This window comes from Ursus americanus, chromosome 16 (assembly GCF_024610735.1).
Source record: "Ursus americanus isolate L20-20 chromosome 16, mUrsAme1.1.p, whole genome shotgun sequence".
In the NCBI taxonomy this organism is placed as follows: Eukaryota; Metazoa; Chordata; class Mammalia; order Carnivora; family Ursidae; genus Ursus; species Ursus americanus.
The window spans coordinates 2592159-2613732 of record NC_142142.1 but is presented as its reverse complement, the minus strand read 5'-3'; the positions used below and the strand labels follow the sequence as shown (position 1 = coordinate 2613732).

Sequence of the window (21574 nt, the reverse complement as noted above, 5' to 3'; positions counted from 1 at the left end):
CATGAGACCCCATCAGTCCACAGTTCTGCTGCATCAGATGCTGCTCGCTTCTGGCGGGGGAAGTAGAGCCTTAGGAAGCCGTCCTCAGTCCTCCTCACACGTATACGGGAGTCCAGCCACAGAGGCGACTCTCCTGGGGTTCCCTGCTAAGCCCTGGGATTGGGCGGGGGGGTTAGCTACCTGCATTTCCCTGTCCAGACCCGACCACTCTGTCCTCTTAGCTGTGTTTTTAGGCCCCGGATGCTCAGTAGCTCCATGTCGTGCCCTCAGCTGGCTACCTCGTGTTCCAGACATGATGAGTCGAGTGTGGTTGTTGGGGAGTGACTTGCTTTCGGGAAGGCCCCCAGGGCTTTCAGGGTCACCATAAGAACTCCTATTTGTGTGCCCCCTGTGGTTCCTGAGAACCTCTTCAGCAGTGCGGCCCAGGCAGGCGGTACACCAGATAGCAGGACCATCCCCCACGCTCCTTTAAGGGAAGGTTAAACCTTTCAGGATAACTGCATAGGCCAGATAAAGCCCAGGCCCTAATCCTTTGGGAGTCACACAACGTTCTGATAATCTAGAAACTTTGTTTTCAGAGAAATAGTGGTTTATACATCCAAATAGTACTTTTTATGTATGTATTTTATGACCCTATTCAGAGGCTTGTCTTATCCCCCCAAAGCCTGCCTGTGGACCACTGAGAGGTGCCCCAGGCCGGGATGGCCTCCTGAGTGAGGTGGTGCAGCCATGGGTTTGTCTGCCTTGCCAGCGGGATGACGGGGCCATAGCCACCTGCCACCTGCCACCTGGGGTTAGTGAGTGAAAAGGTGTGTATGGCTCCCGTGTCCTAGGTCGCTCTGCCCACCAGCCACACACATGTCCTGCTCCTAGGTCTTTTCGAGTGTTACTCTGTGATTTTTTTAGTTGAATTATAAAATACACTTTTTTTCCCTCCCAAGGCTGAGGTAGCAATTGCTACTTGAGGGCACCATAAAAATATGTCAAGAATTTAGCTGCAGCTTGTCTAGATTCCTCCCTCCTCTCCTTTCCCTTTCTCCACCCTCCCGCCTCACATTTATCACATGTGAGGTGAGTTAAGAGATGAACATCAGCTCCACCTTTTCCTCTCGGTGGAGCATTGCTACCCTGGGGAAACACACCTTCAAGACTCGTGTTCTCCTAGTAGAATTTTAGGCTTATCTTGCCGGTCTTAGCACGTGAGCCTCACTCTTTCACTCAAAGAATGTTTAAGTTCTTATTGTGTGCGAAAGAATTGTGATAGGCATGGAGGTCAGAGCTCAGACACATGTTCTCCAGTCTGGTGCAGTGCACAGACCTGTCAGCGGTCCATGGTGGTTCTGTACAACAGGACAGGTGGTGAAGTGGAGAGGGGTATGGCTGCTGAGGAGGGGCTGCCACTGGAGCCAACCCCACGGGCAGGTGGGAGCTAACAAGGTTGAGAGAGGCCACCACATTGCTGCCTGGTCCTTTCCTTCCTCCTCACACCAGAACCTACTGAAGACGACCGAGCCATGACCCAGGGGGTGCAGGGGCTGGGACTGTGCCCCGTCTCTCCCCATCCAGCCCCCAAACCCACTCTGCCTCTTCTTCCCTAGGGCCCCAGAAACACCTTGACCACATACTATGTGATGATTCTTTATTTGCTCAGGGTAGGAAGTCTGTTTCATTTGCTTTGGACGCCGGGCAAATGCATGTTGACCAAATGAATTCTTCCTTCGGCTTTCCCAGACGTTCAGACAGAAAAAAAAAAAAACCCAAAGCTTTACCTACCCCTGCAACCTTAGAGAGCTGTTTCCCCAACACATCGGACCCTAGTCTGGTCAGGGAACTTGGACCAGGTGGGGCCCAGGCCTTGATTGAACTGGGCCAGAGGCGAGAAGGGCCTAGAGCTCAGCACAGGGACAGCAGAGCCTGCTTTTCCTTTCTAGCCTCTGATCTGGGTGTGTCTCCAGGAATTTACTCCTCCCCTCGTGCCAGCTGCTGGCCGGAGCTCTCCCGCTGCCGCCTCTGATCTCTGCGGACTGGGCCTGCTGGCGATTGTGCTGCCGGGCCCGCTTCTGGCCAGGGCTGGGTGTCCAGGCCATGGGAAGGGGCGTGCCGCAACCCAGTAGAGCCTTTTCTTCGGGCCTGCAATTGCAGGAACCCCCCTGGCGACCCCTGAGGGCCCCGGGCAGGCCCCCGCCTTCACAAGATGTACGTCTGCCAGTCATTTGCAGCCGCAGAGCTCGGAGGCCTTGAGGCCTTGTGTGCAACCACAGTTCCCGCTGTGGCCACATCAAGGACCGCTTTCATAATCCCTCTAGCCGAAGGCCGCACGTTAAGGGCCAGGCAAGGGAGAAAAGCTATGTTTAGGGAAGCTCTCAGAGGAGTGGGGGGTGAGTGGCGGTGAAGGGCAGCCTTGTGGGGGAGGAGGGGCAGGCCGTGCCGGGGAGACCACCCTGGGAGGCCAGCCCAGGAAAACAGGCACAATTGCCTGTCTCCCCCAGCCCCTGCCCTCCCAGGGCTCCTCCCCAGAGCTCTCCCTACATCTCGTGGGCACCCGCATGAGGGGGCCTCGCCTTCCCCCCTCCGTGGCTTCTGAGGCAGCTAAGCTGGAGCGGGGGACACCCAGCAAGGCAGGCCTCGGGCTCAACAGGAGCTGTACCCATCCCAGAGCTGACTGTGCCCCAGGAAGGCCTGGTCGTGGTGGTGGCTGACAGCAGCCCCAGGCCAAACTCCCCGATGGCAGATGTCCCCTGGGTAGTAGCAGTTGGCCCCTGGCAGACAGTGCCACCAGAGCCAAGGACAGCAGACACCCAGCGGGCCAGCAACCCAGACCGGAGCTGGTTCTGAATATGTTCTTTTTTGGAAATGACAGTCTTTTCCTCAGGGCCCAGCCTGACACCCGCCTGGAAAAGGGGTAGGCGTGGGCTTCGGGGTGGGGGTCAGGCTGTGTGTGGGAACCAGCAGCTCCTCCAAGAGTAGCACTTATTTTTAGTCTTCTCCCCAGTCCCAAATAAACTGAGAGCAGCTGGGAGCCTGTGGGTAAACGCAGAGTGGAGCAGAGACAGGAAATCAGGGTCTCTCGGTAATGAGTTCCAGCCACTGCAGAAAGGGGAAGCCAGACGAGGAATTTTCTTCAGGACTGTTTCCCTCTGGCAGGCTCTGGTATTATCACCAAAAAGAACGTTCGTGTGTGTGTGTGTGTGTGTGTGTGTGTGTGTGTGTGTGTGTGTGTTTACAACTCCTGTCCAAGTCTGTCCGTTTTCCCTACCTTTTTGCTAGGTTTGATTGCTCGGCGGCTCTAAATCCCAGCGCTGGTGCCTGTGTGTGTCTGGGGGCGGAGGGGGAGGGCTCTGGAGCAGCACGGTCTGGGCTGAGCCCTTGTGTATCTGTAACTGTTTAGGGAAAGGCTGAAGGACAGGGGCCGGGGAAGTGGGGAAACCTGAACACAGCTTGACGTCCCGAGGGGGAGGGGGCAGACGGAAGGAAGAAGAGAGAATTTGGTCTCTAGCCAGAGAAAGGGCTTTTCCACCAAGGAATCTAACTGCGGACATGGGTGCCCAGCATGGATGGGGACATTGATGTGTACAAGCACTTTGCGTGGCTGAAGAGGGTAAGTGACTGGCTGCTTTATCTGGGTCTCCCTGGAGATGAGGGCAAGAGAGACGCTGGAGGGGGGAGCGGGGGGGGAGCATTTGTCCGGCAAAGCCCTGTCGTGGCCAAGTTCTCCATGAGAATCTAATTATAGGCACTAGGGGAGAAAACAGTCAGCTGTCTTTGTTTCTCCACTGACGTTCTGGTGAATGAACCTCTGTACAGAAAGGCACGAACGGAGTGAAGAAAGTTAGGTTAACTCTGGCGCTGAAACAGCTGGAGGCTCCAAACACTGTGACCAGAGAAAGGTGTCCCACTGCCGTGGGGTTCGAGGACGCAGAGAGGCAGCTGCCGCCTTGCAAGTTCAGACCTCGGAGCTGCTCCGCTCTGATGTCCCCGGGGCAGAGTGCTCGCTGCTGTCAGTGGGAGAGCTTCTGTGTTTCCCGAGGAAGCCTCCTGGGGACTTCTCTTCTGAGCGCTCTGAAGCCAAGGGTTGGGGCTGCAGCTTGTTGATGCCCTTTCTGTAGGGGACGAGCTCAGGCGTGCGGTGCGAGCTGCGAATGAATGAATGGAGTGGATGTTGGGCTGGAGTGGCACCCACACTCGCAGAACTCGGGCTCTTTCCTCCTTCGTGACCATCTTTAAACCGGCCGAGATGGTTGTCTGTGCATTTTCACACGGAGGCTGAGTGTTTCTCAGAAGCAGGAAGGGCAAAAAGCGGCTGACAGATAAGAGATCGGACCTTGTAACAGAGGAGGGACAGGACGTGTCCAGCTCGCAAGGCCCCCGATCCCCACCCCCAGACGCGGGGACACTGGCTTTTGCGGGCACCCTCTGCAGCATGCATTCTGCAAATATCTATAGAGACGGGGGTGCTGGGCGTCCGGTGGTGAGCAAGGTGGAAGCCGGTTCTACCCTTGTGGATCGGCCCTCCGATGGGGCGGGCAGAGGGTACCGTCCCAGTAAATAAAGCTGAAGTTACAAATTGAGTGCAGTGAGGAACGGGCACGTTAATAGGCACCATGGAGGGCGAGGAACGAGGAGGAGGAGCAGTCAGGGAGCCCTCCGAGCAAGGAACACTTCACTGAGACCTGAGAAGTAGGAGTGAGTCAGGTGGAAAGTGAGGGGAAGAACATTCCAGGCAGAGAGGCTAGTGTGTGTAAAGGTCCTAAAGCAAGAGGGAGTTGGGCAAGCTTCAAGACGGAGAGAAAGCCCGTGTGGCTGAGCTCCGTGGTCGGGGGGCTGGCAGATGCCCGGTCACACAGGGAAGGGGAGGGGAGGGTACGGGTTGTGGGGGACATGGTTTGTGTGATGGGGGACTTCTGGCAGGAGAGTGACCTGGGACACATGGGGGGAATCCAGTTTGTATTTTAGGAAAATTACTCGCTGGGATGTGGTGTATGGCAAGCCGTGGTGTGAAAAGTAAGGCGGCTGCACAAAACTAGAGCATTGGGGCCACACTGGGACCAACTGGTACAAACCCTCCATTTAACAAAGCCCCGGAGAGCCTAAGGACCTCGTGATGATTAGTGTTAGAGCTGCTTGTGGTGCAGCCTGACCTTGAACCCTGCTTTCTGTCCCCCAGGCCAGTTCTCTTTCCTCCTCTCTTTTGCCAAACATGTAGGAAATTATTGGTTTAGAACCCAGCAGAAATGCCGTGTGTGCTCAGCTCCTGCTCCGCTTTGGGACGGGGGCGCTGCAGCCAGCGGAGAGTGCGCTGAGGGGTCCAGAAATTTTGGCAAAGGTTTGGATCCATTATCTGAAGCATTCAAAAGCCTTCACTGGAGATTCTGGGGGAAAATAGGGGAGGAGTGCACTTGCCATCACTTCCCATCACTGAGTTTGTTTCCCTATGTATCCAGACGAAGCTGTTAAGTCAGCAGGTCTTCCAGCTGTGATGTGCCTGGGACCATCGGCGCACATCCCAGTGGCTCAGACCCCACACCTCGTGCCCAAGTTCTGTCTGTAGAGGAACTGATTTTGCATGTGCCGCGATGTCAGAAGGCCCTTTGTCCTGAGACCCAGGCTGTGCAGGCTGGCTCCTGTGCACAGTGCAAGTCAGCTGAGGGAAGCTCGAAGCAGGGAGACGTTAGAAACCACTGGGATGACTCCTAGCAAAACAGATATTTTTCTTCTACTTCTAGAAAGTTAAGGATCATTAAAAACAAAGCACAAAGCATATGACCTAGGAAGAATAATCAGGTATCTCTACCCGAAACACTACTGCCAGATTCTTCTCTTTTAAATCCCCTTAAAAAAAAATCCCTTCATCTTGTGACCCTAATCCTGAGCTCCCAGGACTTGCCTTTAGTCTGGAAAAGAAAGCCAGGCTCACCTGCCTGTGTGACCTTTGAGAGTTTTTGCAACCCAGCCTCAACTTATCTTTTTAGTCTCATCCTTTGTATCTACTCTGAGCTTCCGCGTGTGCTCCCTCCCTTTTCTGGGCTTATGCCCAACGCCCTCCTCACTGCCACCCACTTCATGTGACGCCATCAAGGCGCTCGTTTTCCAGCAGTCCTCGCTGACCCCATCCCTGCAGTGGGCTCCTCCCATCTGCCCGGCTCACACCTCCCTTCTCCCGCTTGTCCTCAAGCCGAAGTGGCTTGGAGAGTGGGTTTCAATTGGCCCAGGGTTTTGAAGGTACAAACACTATCTCCTTCATTTTCCCATGCAGAAGGGGTGACTCTAGAAGAGATGGATGAGGGGTGACCTGGGGCACAAACTAGAAACCCTGGCCCTTAGGACCAGCCTGGGAGGGCAGGGTCTCGGAGCAAGACCAAGTCTCTGAATCTGGGGGCAACGGGGGAGATGCCTGTAGGCAAGGAGACACAGAGCTAGCAGGGAAGCATTGGCTCAGAAAAAGGGGACATTGTTCTGTGGCCTTTGGGGGATGGGATACCATGTACTGTTGTAATTAAGAACACGTGGTTTGAAGTAAGGCCCGCACTGGAATCTTGGCCTTGCCGCACCTGCTAGCCCTGTGACCCGCCGTGGATTTCTTCATCTCTGAAATAAGAAGGTAATAGTGCCAGCCGCAGACAGGTTTTGCACGGGTCAGGTAAGCTAATGTCTGCTTCTGGCCACTGTGAGGGAGGTGGGAACCAAAGGGGGAACGGTGGGGCCAGTTGGGTTCTCTCCTAGCAGCACATGCTAGTCCGTTCCTCTCCAGCTCTCGGCCCCTTGCTGCGTACCACGTCGAGGTCTGGAACTGAAGACCTGAAAGAGGCAGCTGTGACCCGGCCCACAGGGAGTAACCAGAGTTCCCAGCAGCTGCTGGCTCTGGCCGGCTTGGCCGTGGCTGCTGAGCGAAGGCTGACTGGAGCTGCTCCTTCAGCTCCCTCGCCAACAGAGAGAGCCCAGGGACAAGGCAATGTGCTGCAAGCATCCAGAGGGCCTCTGCCCCTCAGCTCTTTGGTTCCTGACTGACTCACCAACGGCTCACAACTGCCCTGCTTTGAGATCAGTGGATCCAGCCCACGTAGTCATGAAAGAGTGTCCAAAAATACTTCCAGGCAGGGTCTGCGGGGCCCACCCACTGCCCTCTGTGTGGAGCTTATTTTCCCAGGAACAGAAATCCCACCACTGTCAGCGTCTTCACACTGTTGCTGGTTTCTAGCACATTCAGTGTTCATGCCAGCTTCCAGGCTGCAGTCACAAAAGAAAAGGGAATTACCGTGGGTCCCCTCTGCAATGAGCTTGGGTTCTGTAGTAGAATGTGGAATGAACTCAAGCTGCTGATGGGTGACTTTATTTTGTGTCATCTGGTACTCCAGTGATTGTTCCAGTGGCCTGGGCCAGAAGAGCCGCAGGACAGACACACAGGCATCCGAGCTCCAGACCTTGACTACCTTGCACTCAAGTTGGACTGCAGTGCAAGGGGGAGACGTAGGCAGCAGCCTCTGAAAGCCACTCCTACGGGCTGACAGCAGGGATCCTGGATCCAGCTCCTTAGGCTCACGTCTCCTGTCCATGTGACCTTGGGTGATTGGTTTAACCCCCCAGGGATTCGGTCTCCTTGACTGTAAAATATGGATAGATAATTCGATATATGGAAAGTGCTGAGAAAATTCATTGCAGGCATTCGTTATGGTGGCAGTGATCTGGACCATCAGCCTTTGGTTGCTCCATAGTCGTGGGCTCCACCATGATTCTGGGTGGAGAGCTTTTCCAAGACCATGAGTCAGGTAACAGCGGGTATGGTCACTCAAGGGTTCTAGCTGTTTGCAGTTTCCTGTAGGTACGTGCCCTCTTTAGCCGATGTACCCAACGTGCCCAAGCATCCTATTCCTCGGTATAATTGAGGAGCTAGAATTCCACCATCTCTGACCTCTGGCACCTGTGAGTCCTGTCTGTCAGCTTCTTGGAGAGGCCCCCAGGCCTCTTTCCCAGCAGGGTTTAACAAGGTGACATCATACCAGGGCCCTTTGCTAAATAGCTTGTGGATACGGCAGAACAGCACAGCCATTGGTAGCGGGCTGGCAGCCGTGCCTGGGGATCCCGGGCTCCTCCCTGCATTCTTCCCTCTTCCATCTCTGTGTCAGCCCTTTCACACCTTTCCATTTGTCCCCAACTGTATGCTCCCATCTCAGCTGATGTCACCACCCACTTCACTTTCAGGGAGCGGGGAGAGCCACCCGTAGAGGAAGCTCTCCTCTTCTCTCCCCTTCACTACAAAATGTAACTATGTTCACAGCCAACATTTTCAACGTCTGTTTCATGGGCCAAGGCTACCTCGGGATCCTGTCCTCCTGACCCAGCCTGGTTCCACTGCCTCTCGTTCCTCCGATCCTTTCTTCTCTCACCTCTGCCCCGCCTGCTGGTCCCTGTCCTTGGCAGAAAATGCTTCTCCTCCATTCTTAGGGAAAAACAAATCAAGACTGTCTTTGACCCTGTACTTGCCTCTCCACACCGCTGGATAACTTGCCTGCCTTTCACCATCAGGAAGCTTGAAAGAGTGGTTTGAAGACTCACCGTCTCCCTGACAACTCCCAGGCCCACCGCGCACCGCCCAAGGTCCCTCATGACTTCTTCACATTCCTTCTATAACGTTCTTCCTGCCATCAGTTCCCAACCAACTTTTTCCATCCGTCTTCCCCAGAATTCATTCCCATTTGGGTCCCAAAGGACCCGTTCCTCACTTCGGCCCTCCAGCTCATCCCGTGTTTTCCACCTCTGGGTCTTTCTCTCCTGCCGACTTGACTGCTGGCTCCTCAGCAGGAGGAGGCACTGGGCATTTCATTCTGGTGTCTCCAGTCACAGCACCCTCTCCACTCCAGCCCCAGCACCTGATGCTGCCCCTCTGTCCCCGAAAATGTTTTTAATCACAAAGAGCCAGTGCGTCTGTTGGTATTGGCAAGATGAGGGAAGTGCGCACTTGAAGAACCTCCCGTGTGTCCCCTCCCCCTGGCTTTCCTGTCCTCCCTTCACAAGATACCAGCACACTTGCGAATACGGATTCTCCTGCAGCCCAGTGCTGTAGGCCCCTGATGTATCCAGACACCTCGTCAGGAGAACTTGGCAAGGACCAAGCTTACCCAAGGCTATAATTTTGGAACAAGATCTTGGTAAATGAAATGCATTTCTTTCACTCCAGGTCCTCCTCAGGGTGAGCAGTAGGAGCTTTCATGTGCAGCACACCAGCTCCCTGCCCGGGCAGCTTCTAGAGACGGTCTTCACGGGATCTTTTGTTTTCTGGGTTAGTCTGAGAAGCCAGAGCGTCCGAAGGGTAGTGATTGTCTTGGTTTTATGGATAGTCTTTCTGTATTGGGAAGACTTTCCAGAGATCCTGGTCTCCCATTCTCCTGGGGAGATTCCTTCGTAGTTTTCATTCAGCTCATTCACTGTAAAGCCTCTCTTCTCCTTTGACGGTATAATCGATTCGCCCGTCTCCTGTGCCACTGCTGGCGGCTTATTCTATGACTGTATTTATCATGTCTCACTGTCCGACTACAGAGCCTTCTGAGGGTGGGGACTGAATCATTTGTTCAGCACGGAGTAGCGCCTAGTAGGTATTCAGGAATATCTGAGTTGTTGAATAGATGCATGAAGAACATGCAATTCCAGGAAATTTAGTCACAACCAGACCGCTTGCCGCTTATGAACTTGGCGTTGCATTGCCCTGAAGGTGGTCATTTAGATCATTTGACAGTGACAACTCTACTAGCAACACTTATCCTCCAATTGAAACCAAAAGGTAGAGGGCATAAAGAGGTCAAGGTCAGGATAGATCTCTCTCACTGGACTCCTAGTAGTTAAGGATCTGATTGCACTCCACTCACGCTGCATTTGGAAGAAACTTCTTTAACTCTGTGCCAAGGATAGTAAACTGGCTTGACTTTTCTTTGCTTAGAAAAGGTGGAACGGGTCCTGGGAACAGTTGTTTTTATAAGAACTGCCAGAAAATCCTTTAATTCCCTAACCAAAAAATCTAGGGAGATTTTCTTATTTACAAGCAGTGCCTACGCTCAATCTCCCTGATAGAGAACCTGAACTATGTAACAGGAATTGAGTACAGCCTCTAGGATCCACTTATTTTTACTTTTTTTTTGTCCCCTTATTTTTAAGGTCTGCATTTTTCAAGTTTCTAAGCAGTTTGGTATGTGAGTGGTACTTCTGAGCTTGAAGACTAGCTTTAGCGACTCCGATGTCTCCCCTGTGCCTGCAGCCATGGCTCACTTGAAATTGGTTTTCTGGATTTGATAAAATCCCCTTGACCAGGCAGCCTGGAAATACTACACATTTTCTCTTGTTTTCTTATTAAGCTAAAAACACATGTCATCTACATTTCTAATGACTAAAGAAGGGGGAGCCGTCCCAAGACTTATCTGAGACCAAGGCTTATCCAGCACATTGTTCAAAGTCTCCATGTGTTTACAAGCAAGGGACCATCCTATAAAATGATCTGACTGGTTGGGACAGTATATGTCCCACAGTAACTGTGGCCAGGATTCTGAGGGAACTGGAATTCACAGCTTCGTAGAAGCACTGAAGGAAATAGGGCTTTACACGCTGAAGACTGTAGATCTCTCTGTCAAAAGAGGGGGGGCAGATGTATTTCGGACCCCAGGGCAGCAGCTCTGAGAAGTAGCTATTGGCTCTGAAGAACACCCTGATGGCTAGAGCTGTCACACTGGGGAGCCGACTGCCTTAGGATTTTCCCACACCCCCTGCTTGCATACCAGATGATACCCCCATGTGACCTCTTATCTCCCCAACTTGACTGTTCTAGAACCAGGCCTTTCCCCATGTTCAGAGAAGTGAGGTGCTGACGGGAGGTCCCCTAGCGTGTACCAGTCAGGGGATTGCTACAGAAGCGGCCCACCCCGCATCCCTGGGAGTGGACCAGAGCGCGTACGCGGAGGGCATGCTCTCCTGGCAGAGGCTGGCCGGGCTGTGAAAGAACCCTCCCGGGGATTCTGCATGGCTCCCGGCCCTGGCATTAAGCACTCCATCCAGAACTCCGCAGAGACCTAACATGGCTGTCCCTTGGCCAAGCTACAGTGGAGAGGCCAGGCCAAGAGTGAGCAAGCATCATGGAATCTAACGAGCCATCAGAGTCAGAGGGTGATGGCTCTGAAGAAGGTGCCAGGGCTGATGCGGCTGGCACGCTCATGTCTAACTTAAGTGGGACCTGACTTCCAGATTGGAACAGAAATAAGACATTGAAGTTTTTATCATCGGTCATTAATTAGCTATTGAAGTTCTCATCATGCTCGTTTATTACGTGTGTAGCACGTACTCCGTAGAGCACGGAGTAAACTGCTCACAACGAGGAAGAAATTGTGGTCCTGTAGATCTGACTCAGAACATGGGCATCTTTTCGGGGATGACGGAGAAATGAACACGTCCTCAGCTGTTTACTCCACGAGCATGATCCCAGAGCGCTTGGTTAGCGGTGGGGTCTGTGTTGTCACTTAGGCATTTTTTTTTCTTCCCAACCAAAGTATTTTGGTTATTGTTCCCTTGGGCTGTTTGTACAGATCTTTACAGATGCTCCATCGGTGTCCTGATCAAAAACATTGCCTTTTTGTTCTCTTGCACAAAAAGAATGACTTAATTAAAAAAGTCAGTATAAGGGAGGAACTGCTTCTAACTGTACTTTGGTCTTTTAGCTTAAACAATGCCGTTTAAATTATTTCCATATTTCCACGATCATTCAAGAACTGGAAATACTAGAGCAATCCCTCTATAAAGAACATTCTGTACTTGTATTCTTTTTGTGTTTAGTGACCTAACTGACCGTCTTCATTGATTGCTCTGCGAGGTAGAACTTTCTCCATTTAAAGGCTGGGAAGACCTGAAATGAGGGCAAGACCCGAAATGAGATCACGCATGGTTAGTGCAGCCCTGCCTCCTAGCCATTCTTAGCTGCCATTTTGCAGAGGTCCTGCCTGTGTAGGAGGGGGCTGTAGGAATTCTGTATGTGCACTTGGAAGCCCCACAGCAAAGTGTCCAGGGATCCCCTTCCTTGAATTCCAGGTGGGCAAAGGGTGGGTACAGGGGACCCACAGCACCTGGCCTCCCAGCTCCCAGACTTCACATCTGTTGAGCTGTGTAGGACGAGTCTTTCAACATAACTTCTTAAGTGGTGGTTAGGTGGTTTCATTTTCTTATCACCCTTCATTTATTCGTTTCCCATTCATCCTCTTAGCCCTACTTTACCTTCCTGTTTATTGTTGTGTTTTCACTTATTTTTATCTCCCCCCCATCCATCCCCCACCATGCATGCGCAGTGGATACCCATGGGCTGTTGCATCTTGTAACATTCCCTTCCTTAACCTTCTTGCTCTACATGGGAAATCATGGAGACCAACAGATGATGGATAGGAAATCCTCCCTTTCACACATGAAGGAGACTGGGTGCCATTTTTATCCCAGTACATCCCACACAGACACACTCTGTGCCACAGAGTAGATCCCTGTTGGCCCTCAATGACGATCCTGATTTTAACTATAGTTGGCTCAGAACTGACCATTCTTTCTTCAACTGCCAGTTCAAGAAGTCAACAGTAGGCAGAATTTCTTTGTAACTTAGTATTTTCCCCAAATAGCAGGAATTCTTTCTTGTTTCCAAAGGAGTAAATTAGGTCAGTTGATTTATCACCCTTTGAGACAAATGCATTGGCCAGGACTTTTGATTGCAAGCAACAGAAACTCGGTTTGAACCGGTGCAGGTTAAGAGGGAACCAAAGGGAAAGCAGAAATATATTGTTGCCTTTAGACCACACGAGCCAGAGATGAGAATACCACCAGTCTCTTGGCTTTTGTTTGTGTTTCCATGCATGTTGGCTTCTTAGCTGACTCCTGTGCAAATCTTCTTCATCCACATGAATGAAGATATGGCTACTGACAAACCTGAGAACCTTCCAGCACAACCACTACCATTTTCTATTCCCAAGTTTAAAATTTCTGAGGAAGGATGCGACCATTCACGCTTGCATCAGGTGGCTGGGAGGGGTGAGAGTATCTCTAAGAAGGTGGCAGCCCTCACTTGTGCAATATGCTTACAGTAAAGCTGATGATCCAGCCTATTCTGGTTGGACGGACAGGAGAATGTAGGGTGTAGAAGAATTCTCTGTATTGATCTTCATTTTTCCCCCCTCTGATCGAGAAAGCAAGGGGAAAATTGACTAGTCTGGAGGTTTGTTTGTTTTGTTTTTACAACTAATGGTAGTTCTTTTTTAGGTCTTAAATGTCCCTGGATAATCTCATTCCTAATTAAAATGCCGTGCCCCGCCCCCCGCCAAGATATGGAAGGCCTACTTTATTTCTTGTGTCTGCTGGCATTCAGCTCTCAGTGTATGAGGAACTTATCAAGAGTAAACTCCTTATTCACTGACCTGTGGGAGAGGTGAAGGCAGGACTCAGTCTACATTAGGCTAGTCTCCTTGTTTGGCCCCAGACTTGTGTTTCTGTAGAGACTATCCATGCTGGAATCTTCCTGGCCAGTGCTCTCCTTCCTGGACACACACAGTTCTCTCTCCACCCCCTCCCTGCTCTCCTAATCACTAAGGCTGATTAACTCTCACAATCAGCTCTATGACCCCAACCACAGAACACCCTGCATGGCTGCTACATCATCCTAAAGCCTCTCTTCTCTGCTTAAGAATAGCTTAGAAAGTAGCCCCACCTTAGACCGTTGATTGTTGGAGCTGTGTGTTAGGCTTGCTCAGCCCTGGCAGCAGTAGCATTTGGGGTCTTCTAGAAATCCATTAACCTTGCAAGAGTCAAGGTGCTGTGTTTTTTCTGTTCTTGAGGACTTTCAGAAACATCACTGTCAAGGCCTCAGGAAGACCTTGATCTGACCGTTATGGACTGTGTCTTCTATATGCCTTCGAGAATTCTGGGCTTTATAGCATGGATTTCCCAGACTCTTGAGAGCAAACCTTTGAGAAAGGCAAAGGTGGTTTGGCTTCAGTAATCTAGGCTGAAGTTTCCCGGTTATTGACAACATACGTGCAAGAAGACCTCCACATCTCTTCCGTTCTGTGGTACGAGAGAGGAAGCATGTTCCACTGTGGCATTCTTTGGTCAAGATGCAAGAGGACATGGAAATGTCCATCTGTAGTTCCCATCCCGCCTCCATAGAATACACAGATTCCTTGGCCCCACACGATGTATCAGGTAACTGACCTTGGTTATAGTTTGAGGAGCAGATCTGACCATAGAACATTTGAATGAGAAGATCCATTTTCTTCTGTCACATCTGTAGAAATAACCATCAAAACAGAAGAGAACATCAAACAGATGTATATCCCAGCTAGCACGTTGGTGACCTGTTAGACGGGTCTAGCCTTGGGGATCACCTCGTTAGTTGAATATAAACAAGAGGTCATTTTTGCTCCTCACCGGGATGGGCATCCTTGAAGGAGTAGAAGAGGGTAGAACTCGTTTAAGTTCACCTGCCATGCTGGAGTGTGGGGGAATAGAAATTCAGCTCGTAGCACCCGTCAGAATTCGACCTGTCTTCCCTTGGTGCGATTCCAGCATGGGTCTCTCAGTCTGACCTCACGCACGGAGAGCTGGGCAGCTACTCTATCATGGATTTACCTCCTAGAGAACGTGGGCAAGCATTTCAGAGACTCCCAGACCTGAGCCACTCGGGGATCCAGATGGACAATCTCCAAACTGATCTGAGCTTCTATTGCAGTTTCACTGTTAGAATGAGGGAAACCGGTATACCCTTGGACAAACAAGCTCTTTTTAAAGTAGGACAAAAACCGAGCTGGGTCTCAACTCTCCTTAAACATGTTTCTGAGTAACCGGAATGACATTTTCATAACCACCTGCCTTTTCTGCCCTAATGAAATTCCTCACCTTTGGCCGATGAGTATTGGCATTCAACAAGATAATTCTAAAATAATCCTCTTCTTGGCTCTGTGCTCAGTGGAGACGGTGTTTTATCCTGGTCTGTGCCTTTCTACGGGATTGCAGTTTTCAAGGTTATCGATCTTATCTAGATTGCGAAGACCTGGCTCAGCGTGTCAGGAAAAGCATGGGAAGGCGATACTGCAGACTTGTGTTCAGGACACTGTCTCTGTTTCACTGCTGTTTAACACCTCTCGGAAGCTTGCTAGCGAACAGTGGTGATTTTGGCAGACTGAACGTGAGGGGAGTGTGCTGTTACTCTCGAACAGTGATTTGGGGCAAGGGAGGTGCCTTCCTGCCAGGAGCATAGTGTCCTGATGGACCAGCGTGCCTGGCGGGAGAGGGTGTGTCCTTCAAGGCTGCTGTGGGAGGAAAGAAGTACCAGGAGCCATCATTGTAGGTACTCAAACAGTGCTTCTAGATTTTAAAATGTATTTTATTTATTCAAGAAAATACTTGAGCTTCTTACAAAAATGGTTATGGTTGAAATAAAAGCCCACCTTGACCGAACCTCCCACCCCCAGCTTTCCATAGCCCAGACACTTCCTCAGAAGAGAGCACTGTTAGGGTTGCTGTGTAGCCTTCCAGACACTGGGTCCATTTATTTTCATGCATGTGTCTTGTGCCCATGGAGCCCTATGGTATTGTTTTCTAACATCACTCTGTACAGTTCTTTGGATCTTGCTATTCTCACTATCCAATATGTCTTCTATTATTGTGATGGTTCCTAAGTGTCTGCCTGATGTGTTGGAAATGCCACAGATGGTCCGCAGCGTGGATGTACCGGGGTTTATTTAGCCACTCCCTTATTAATGGACACAGGTTCAGCGTTTTCAACCCTTACTTTAAGTGAAGTTTCATACAATTCCTATATATAAAACAAAATTTGTACTTGATCTCCTCAATTAAGCCATAACAGAAAACTTACTAATTTACTGCAGAGTCACTTAGGCAAAACATCCATTTATGCCTCGTTCATACACTTTGTGCCTCGGTTCCTTTATCTGCAAAATAGTACTTCTCTCAGAGGATTATGGGAAGCATTAAAAGAGTTAGGGCGTGTAAAGTGCTCTCAACAGCACCTGGCCTTGCTGAGCGGGAGTAAGTGCTTGGGCCACTTGGGATTGGTCTGCATTGAATTTCTTTTGCCTTTGGCCCATGGGATCCATTAACCTTTGACCTAGAGGGTAGCCCCAGAAAGCAGTGAGTTCTGCTGGGCTCTGTGTCCTGGGAGGACAGCATCACGGATGTTGGATGTTTACCCCACTGCCCTGAGTCTCTGTGAAAACTTTGAAGTTTCTCCGTTCTGTAGGAAGAGTCGTCTCTCCTAGGCAGTCAGTTTGAGTTCATTCACCAGACTCATCAGTGCATCTTGTAATTCACTGTGTTTTGCTTTTCCCATTGGCTGCTAGAGTGGATCCAGATTTTTTTTCTTTTTAACCCACGGCTAGCATCTGTTCACAGACTCTATGGCACACATTTTATGTGTTAACTTATGACATCAGCTTGGTTTTGGGTCGGTTGGTAAAAATAGCCGCGTCTCTGGGTGATTGTATGGGTAGCCCTATAACGTGAGGAGCGTACTGCGCTCAGTTGGCCTGAGGCACGGTGGCACGCTGGCCTGCCGGAGCCTGTCCTCAACCTCCTGCGGAGAAGGGGCAGCTGGCCGTGCCGGGCGGCCCCTCACACGTGCTGACTGTGGTCCTGGGGCCAGACACGCACAGCTGCCCGTGGGGGCGGGGGTCCTTTCCTCACCAGCGTGTGAGTTATTCCACAGAGAAGCACTTGACCTGCTGGTAGCAATTACTTTCCTGTCTTTTGAGGTTCGGAGAAAACATGGGTTATAATTACATCCTTGCATACTCGCCAGAGTTTGACCATGTGAGGAGCAGAATTAACGTCACAACAGTCAACTGCCATCCACACAAAGAAGTCGTTTGTGATTGTGAAGGCCCTTTGTCTGTGGTGTGAAGGAGCTTCCCTAACAATGAACAAGATGCGGACTGGGAGCCAAGGGCAGTGGTGTGGCGGTGGGCACTGTGGCCTGGCCGGCCTAGAGCCTGTGCCTGGCACAGCTGCCCTGGAAACCGGCGCCCGGGCTGCCCCCCCCCCCCCCCCGCACCTCCAACGGCAGGTGCTTTTCTCACAAGTGACACTCCAGGGCTTGAATGCGGTCCCTGCTTCTGTCCCAGGACTGGGCCTGGCTCTGTCCCCTGCCCTTACCTGGTGTGCCCTGGGGAAGGGGTAGGACAAAGGAAGGAAGGAGGTGCCCCTTCTTCATGGAGGGGGTGTTGGCAAGCCCATTCTGAAGGTCAGAACATGGGAAACGGGCTCAGGAGAAGGGAGCCACTCCGGGCCTCTGTACCTGGGTTCCTCTCTGACCCACTCCTTTGCACAGCCGTAACTTGCCTTCGGAATGGAGGATACTGCCTCATAACCCTCCCTCATTTAGCCCTCTGGACCAGCCCAGATTATGGTGAGTGTCACTTACCCATTTAGCAATAAGATCTGCTTTTTCGGGCTGCCAAACCCCTGAATGGCCTACTCAGGGCTTCTGGGTCTCGGCCTTCCATTAAGCATGGAGGAAGGGAGTGTTGATGGCATTGGGCCAATTCAGTGCCATTAGCAGCCACCTCTCTCCCTCCTCCCTGCCTCCAACCAGGTCAGACACACCCAAAAAGTGCCTGCAGCCTCCTGTCTCTTGCTCAGGGCATTTTATAAATTCTGCCTCCCATCTGCCAACTCACAGCTTCTCCCTCTCCTCTGTTTTCCGTTTTCTGGATACTCTGTTTCCTGTTAGCTCTTTGAGGTCCCTCTGACTGTCACTTGGGGTCTCCAATGGTCCACCTTTTCCTGCAGTGTTAGAGCTGAGAGAAGCAAGCACACGGGGATGCCAGCCTGGCTGCTGGAGCCCTAGTGGAGGGGAGGGATTGGCCAGTCCTGGAAGGGACGTGTGACTGGATGAAGGGCTTTGTGGCTGGTGTCCCCCAGCCTCCGGCTCCCTGCAGTGCTCTAGACGGGCCTCCGTGCTGGGAGGGGTGCCTTGGCTCTGCAGAACCCTCATGTGAGAGTTAGGAGAGACTGAGATCTGTGCGGGACTGGTTCCCACAGAGTTCCCTGGTGAGTGGTCCCAGCTCCCTGGCCCTCTCAAAGAGTAGACTCATTGCTGTTGGTGCCCCTGGCAGGCTGTGCCTCCACCTACAGCGGACCCGACGTGCCCAGTCAAGTCGAGCATCGCTGGGTCTGGAGTTCCATCGAGGCCCTCCCGGCCAAGGGTGAGGTCATCCAGGGGGTGGTTTGGCCAGCTTTCAGGGCACACCTATCAATGGTCCTCCTCGTAGTAGTTTCGAAATCCTGTGGTTTCCTGTTTAGGTGGGTGGTTTTGCACATGCAACCAGCGAAACTGTCCTCACAAATTGCGTACTTCATTTAGAAGTTGGTGAGATGTTTTTCCAGCCTTTTAAGTGTGTGCTTTGTTTTTCCCCCTTTCAGTCCCAGGTAAATCACCAAGGTGCTGCTAGTAATGAGACGTACCAGGAACGCTTGGCGCGTCTAGAAGGAGATAAGGAGTCCCTCATTTTACAGGTGGGTCTATTTTCATGGGAAACAGCTTATCCTGTTAACTCCAACTCTGTACGTACCCTAAGTGGGAGGGAAGCACAAGAGGTTTTTTCTGTTGGATTTATTCTGTTCCAAAAGTGTATGTTTTTAAAAAGACTCTTCTTGAAACAAAGCAGAAAGTAACTGAAGGCACAGCTTAACTGGACTTGGCCTTGGGGCTGTGAATGCATTCACTTATTCATCTTGTACTGCTGAGTAGCCACTTCTTCCATACACTGGAAGCTCTGTGGCCAGGCTGATGAATGAGGCCCTGTCCTTTAGGAGCCCAGAGCCTTGTAAGGGAGATAAGATGTGTCTTCCTGTCTCTAATAGAACAGCCCTGAGTGGTATGGACGTAGGGTGGATGCTAACTGGATCCGGCCCTAATCATCTGGAGCTGGATCTAGACTGATCCCTTTAAGGCCAAATGCCCTGCAGCTGGTAACATGGGCTAATGAGTCTTCGATGACTCTCTTGCTTCTCAGAGAGGAACGCCAAAACTTTTTATGGAGAAAGATAGTCAAAGGAACATTTTCTGTTCTGAAAACTCACGTTCCTTGGCAAGACATAGTGTTGAGCCTTCTCATGTGAGGCTTGTCGCTGTGATGGGGTTCCGTGGCTATGTTAGCTCTCAGATGCGTAAATCGAGCATTTGTTCGCTGTCTGGTATGTATCAGACACTGTGATTGTTGATTTGGAGAATAAGAAGATGACTATTCCAATCCTGGCTCATTAAAAAGCTTTTGAATGGTGGTAGACTGGACTGGTAGTGAAACAGAAGAGCGGGCAGGTAGGGTTCTGGAACCCTCCACAGACTGGGCTTTAGCTTAGAGCACTGGAGTGAAGAGGCTGCCATACGTTTGGTTTTTGTCCTTCTACTTCACCTTTTTACTTCGTTTTATGAATGTAAGAGTAATAAATGATTATTTTAGGAACTTTGGAAATCCAGTCAAAACGAGTTTAACATTTGACCTTTCTTTCTAGACTTTTTTTTTCCCCCTGTCCTGACCCTATTTTAAAAAAAAATTAAGCTCAGACCAAGCATACAGTTATATAATTTTGCATCTTCGGGGATTTTTTTTTCTCCATAATTTGTTCATTAAAAAAGATTCGAGTGCCCACAACTCGGCAGACACTGGTTTTAGGTGCTAGGGTTGTAATGGTGACGAAAATAAACTAACTCCCTGTTCTTACAGAGCGTGTGTGTGTGTGTGTGTGTGTGTGTGTGTGTGTGTACGTGTGTGTACAATAAACCAGTACGTAAAATGTTTCTGGCAGTGATAAATACTGTGGAGAAAAATAAGGCAAAGGAAGGACTGTGTCATCAGAGGAGACCTCCCTGAGATGAGAGGGGGAGTCCTGAAGGAAGCGAGGGAGGGCGCCCCTCAGATGCCTGGAGAAGCACATTCCAGGCAGAGGAGGTAGTCCAGCACATACCCCGAGCGAGGAGTGTGCCTGGTGTGGAGGAAGAAGCAAGCAAGGGTCTATGTGGCTGGAGTTTGTGACTGTGAAGAAGTCTGGTAGGGAGCTGCCTTCAGACAGGTAGGAGGGCCGGATTATATAGCACATGATATCACATGTATCCTCAGGGATGTGTAATTTGAAAGTCTATCCCAATGACATGACTAGTCAGTGTCCAGTTTAAACTTTTGCAGCAAACAGGGTGATCTCGCAAACTTTTGAACCAGGAACCTTCATGGCTGAACGAACATTCCTGTTTTAAAGGAATTTAATTTAATAAAGAAGTCCTATGTGGTGATGTTCTCTTTGACAGGCACAGTTTTTTAAAAAAATTCTGAATCCTTGAATAATCCTTATTGCAGCAGTCCTAAGACAATTGGGAAGCTGCTTCTCGCAGAAGTCAGAAGTGGATCCTAGTGGTTTCTATTCCAGGAGCTTGTGAACAGACTTTGGGAGCCGCTCTTAGGTGATCACTCTGTTTTGTGGTGGCCCCACGGAGCTAGTTAGCCCCTCAACACGGGAGAGCCTCTTCCTTAACTTACAAGGCAGCTCAGCAGAGTGAATTAATTGAAGCACGTGGCCCAGAATGTTTTCTTAGGTCTCCTCGTAGAGGAGCAAGGCAAGTCACACATAACAAAATACTTGTTTACAGACTAAGTTCAAAACAAACCCCAAATCTTCCGTGCTCACTGCAGCACCATATATACTAAAACCAAAATCTTTTCTATCTTCATGAGAATGTAATTTTTTAAGGTAAGGCTTTTCACCCCCTCTCTTTTTTTTTTTTTTTTTTTACCACTTCTGTATTCCCTCGAATGCCTAAAATTATGCCTAGCATGTAGTAGGGACTAAAAAATATTTACTTTTATTAATTAAAGGTCACATTCTAGGATCTTTATACATTTGTCCCAATTTTCTGGGCCTCTCCATGGTCCTTCTAGTGAGTATTCAAGTTGGTAAGGACGTTTTAGCCCTGTGTATCCTGAGTGTTACGCACAGCTGGGCTGCAGGCTAGGGAGTGCAGGAGACCTGGGATTATTCCTCCAGGTACCCCCAGCACATGGCTCCGAGGGGTGGAGCAGATGATATGTGTTAATCCCCATAATCAGATTAACCCTCACACATCCTTCCCAAACAGAAACTCTGGAATCCAGGGAGCTTTGAAAGGCTACCCTCCCTGCCCCCCCATCCTACCCTTTTGAAGACGGGGTTGGTAGCTCTAAAAGCCAGGACTGCTGAAACCACCACCACAAAGGGTTAAGATGGGCCTAATTGACCGAAGGCACCTGTTTTGGGGACTCTAAGTGGAATATTAGCACACTACATATCAACTCCAGGAATATGTTCCAATCATTCTTTAATCATGTGGGAATATAAAAATGGAAAGCTTAAAGTAGCGGTATTAATTGAGATTTTTTTTTCTTTTGTAAAGGGAGCTTTATGATTGATAGTCTATTTAAACACTCAGCAGTGAATTCACACTAACTCCTTCACGCTCCGGCCATCATTCCATTACAGACTGAGAAATCACTGGGAAAATCTGTATGTGAATGGCCATGACTCCACC

The 21574-nt window shown here is 50.4% G+C and overlaps 1 protein-coding gene across 17 annotated transcripts in view; it reads left to right on the top strand.

The window, feature by feature from the left end:
* PPFIBP2 (PPFIB scaffold protein 2) overlaps positions 1–21574 on the top strand; it is a 166985-nt gene that overhangs the window by 80867 nt on the left and 64544 nt on the right. For 15 of the 17 annotated variants that reach the window (XM_087868064.1, XM_087868062.1, XM_087868063.1 and 12 more), the window contains one exon: positions 18439–18531. In XM_087868064.1, the coding sequence (XP_087724190.1) occupies positions 18439–18531 (93 nt within the window). Of the gene's footprint in view, positions 1–2789; positions 2903–3413; positions 3599–18438; positions 18532–21574 lie in introns of those variants that run through there. The other 2 variants (XM_087868069.1, XM_045783053.2) reach the window with 2 other exon arrangements.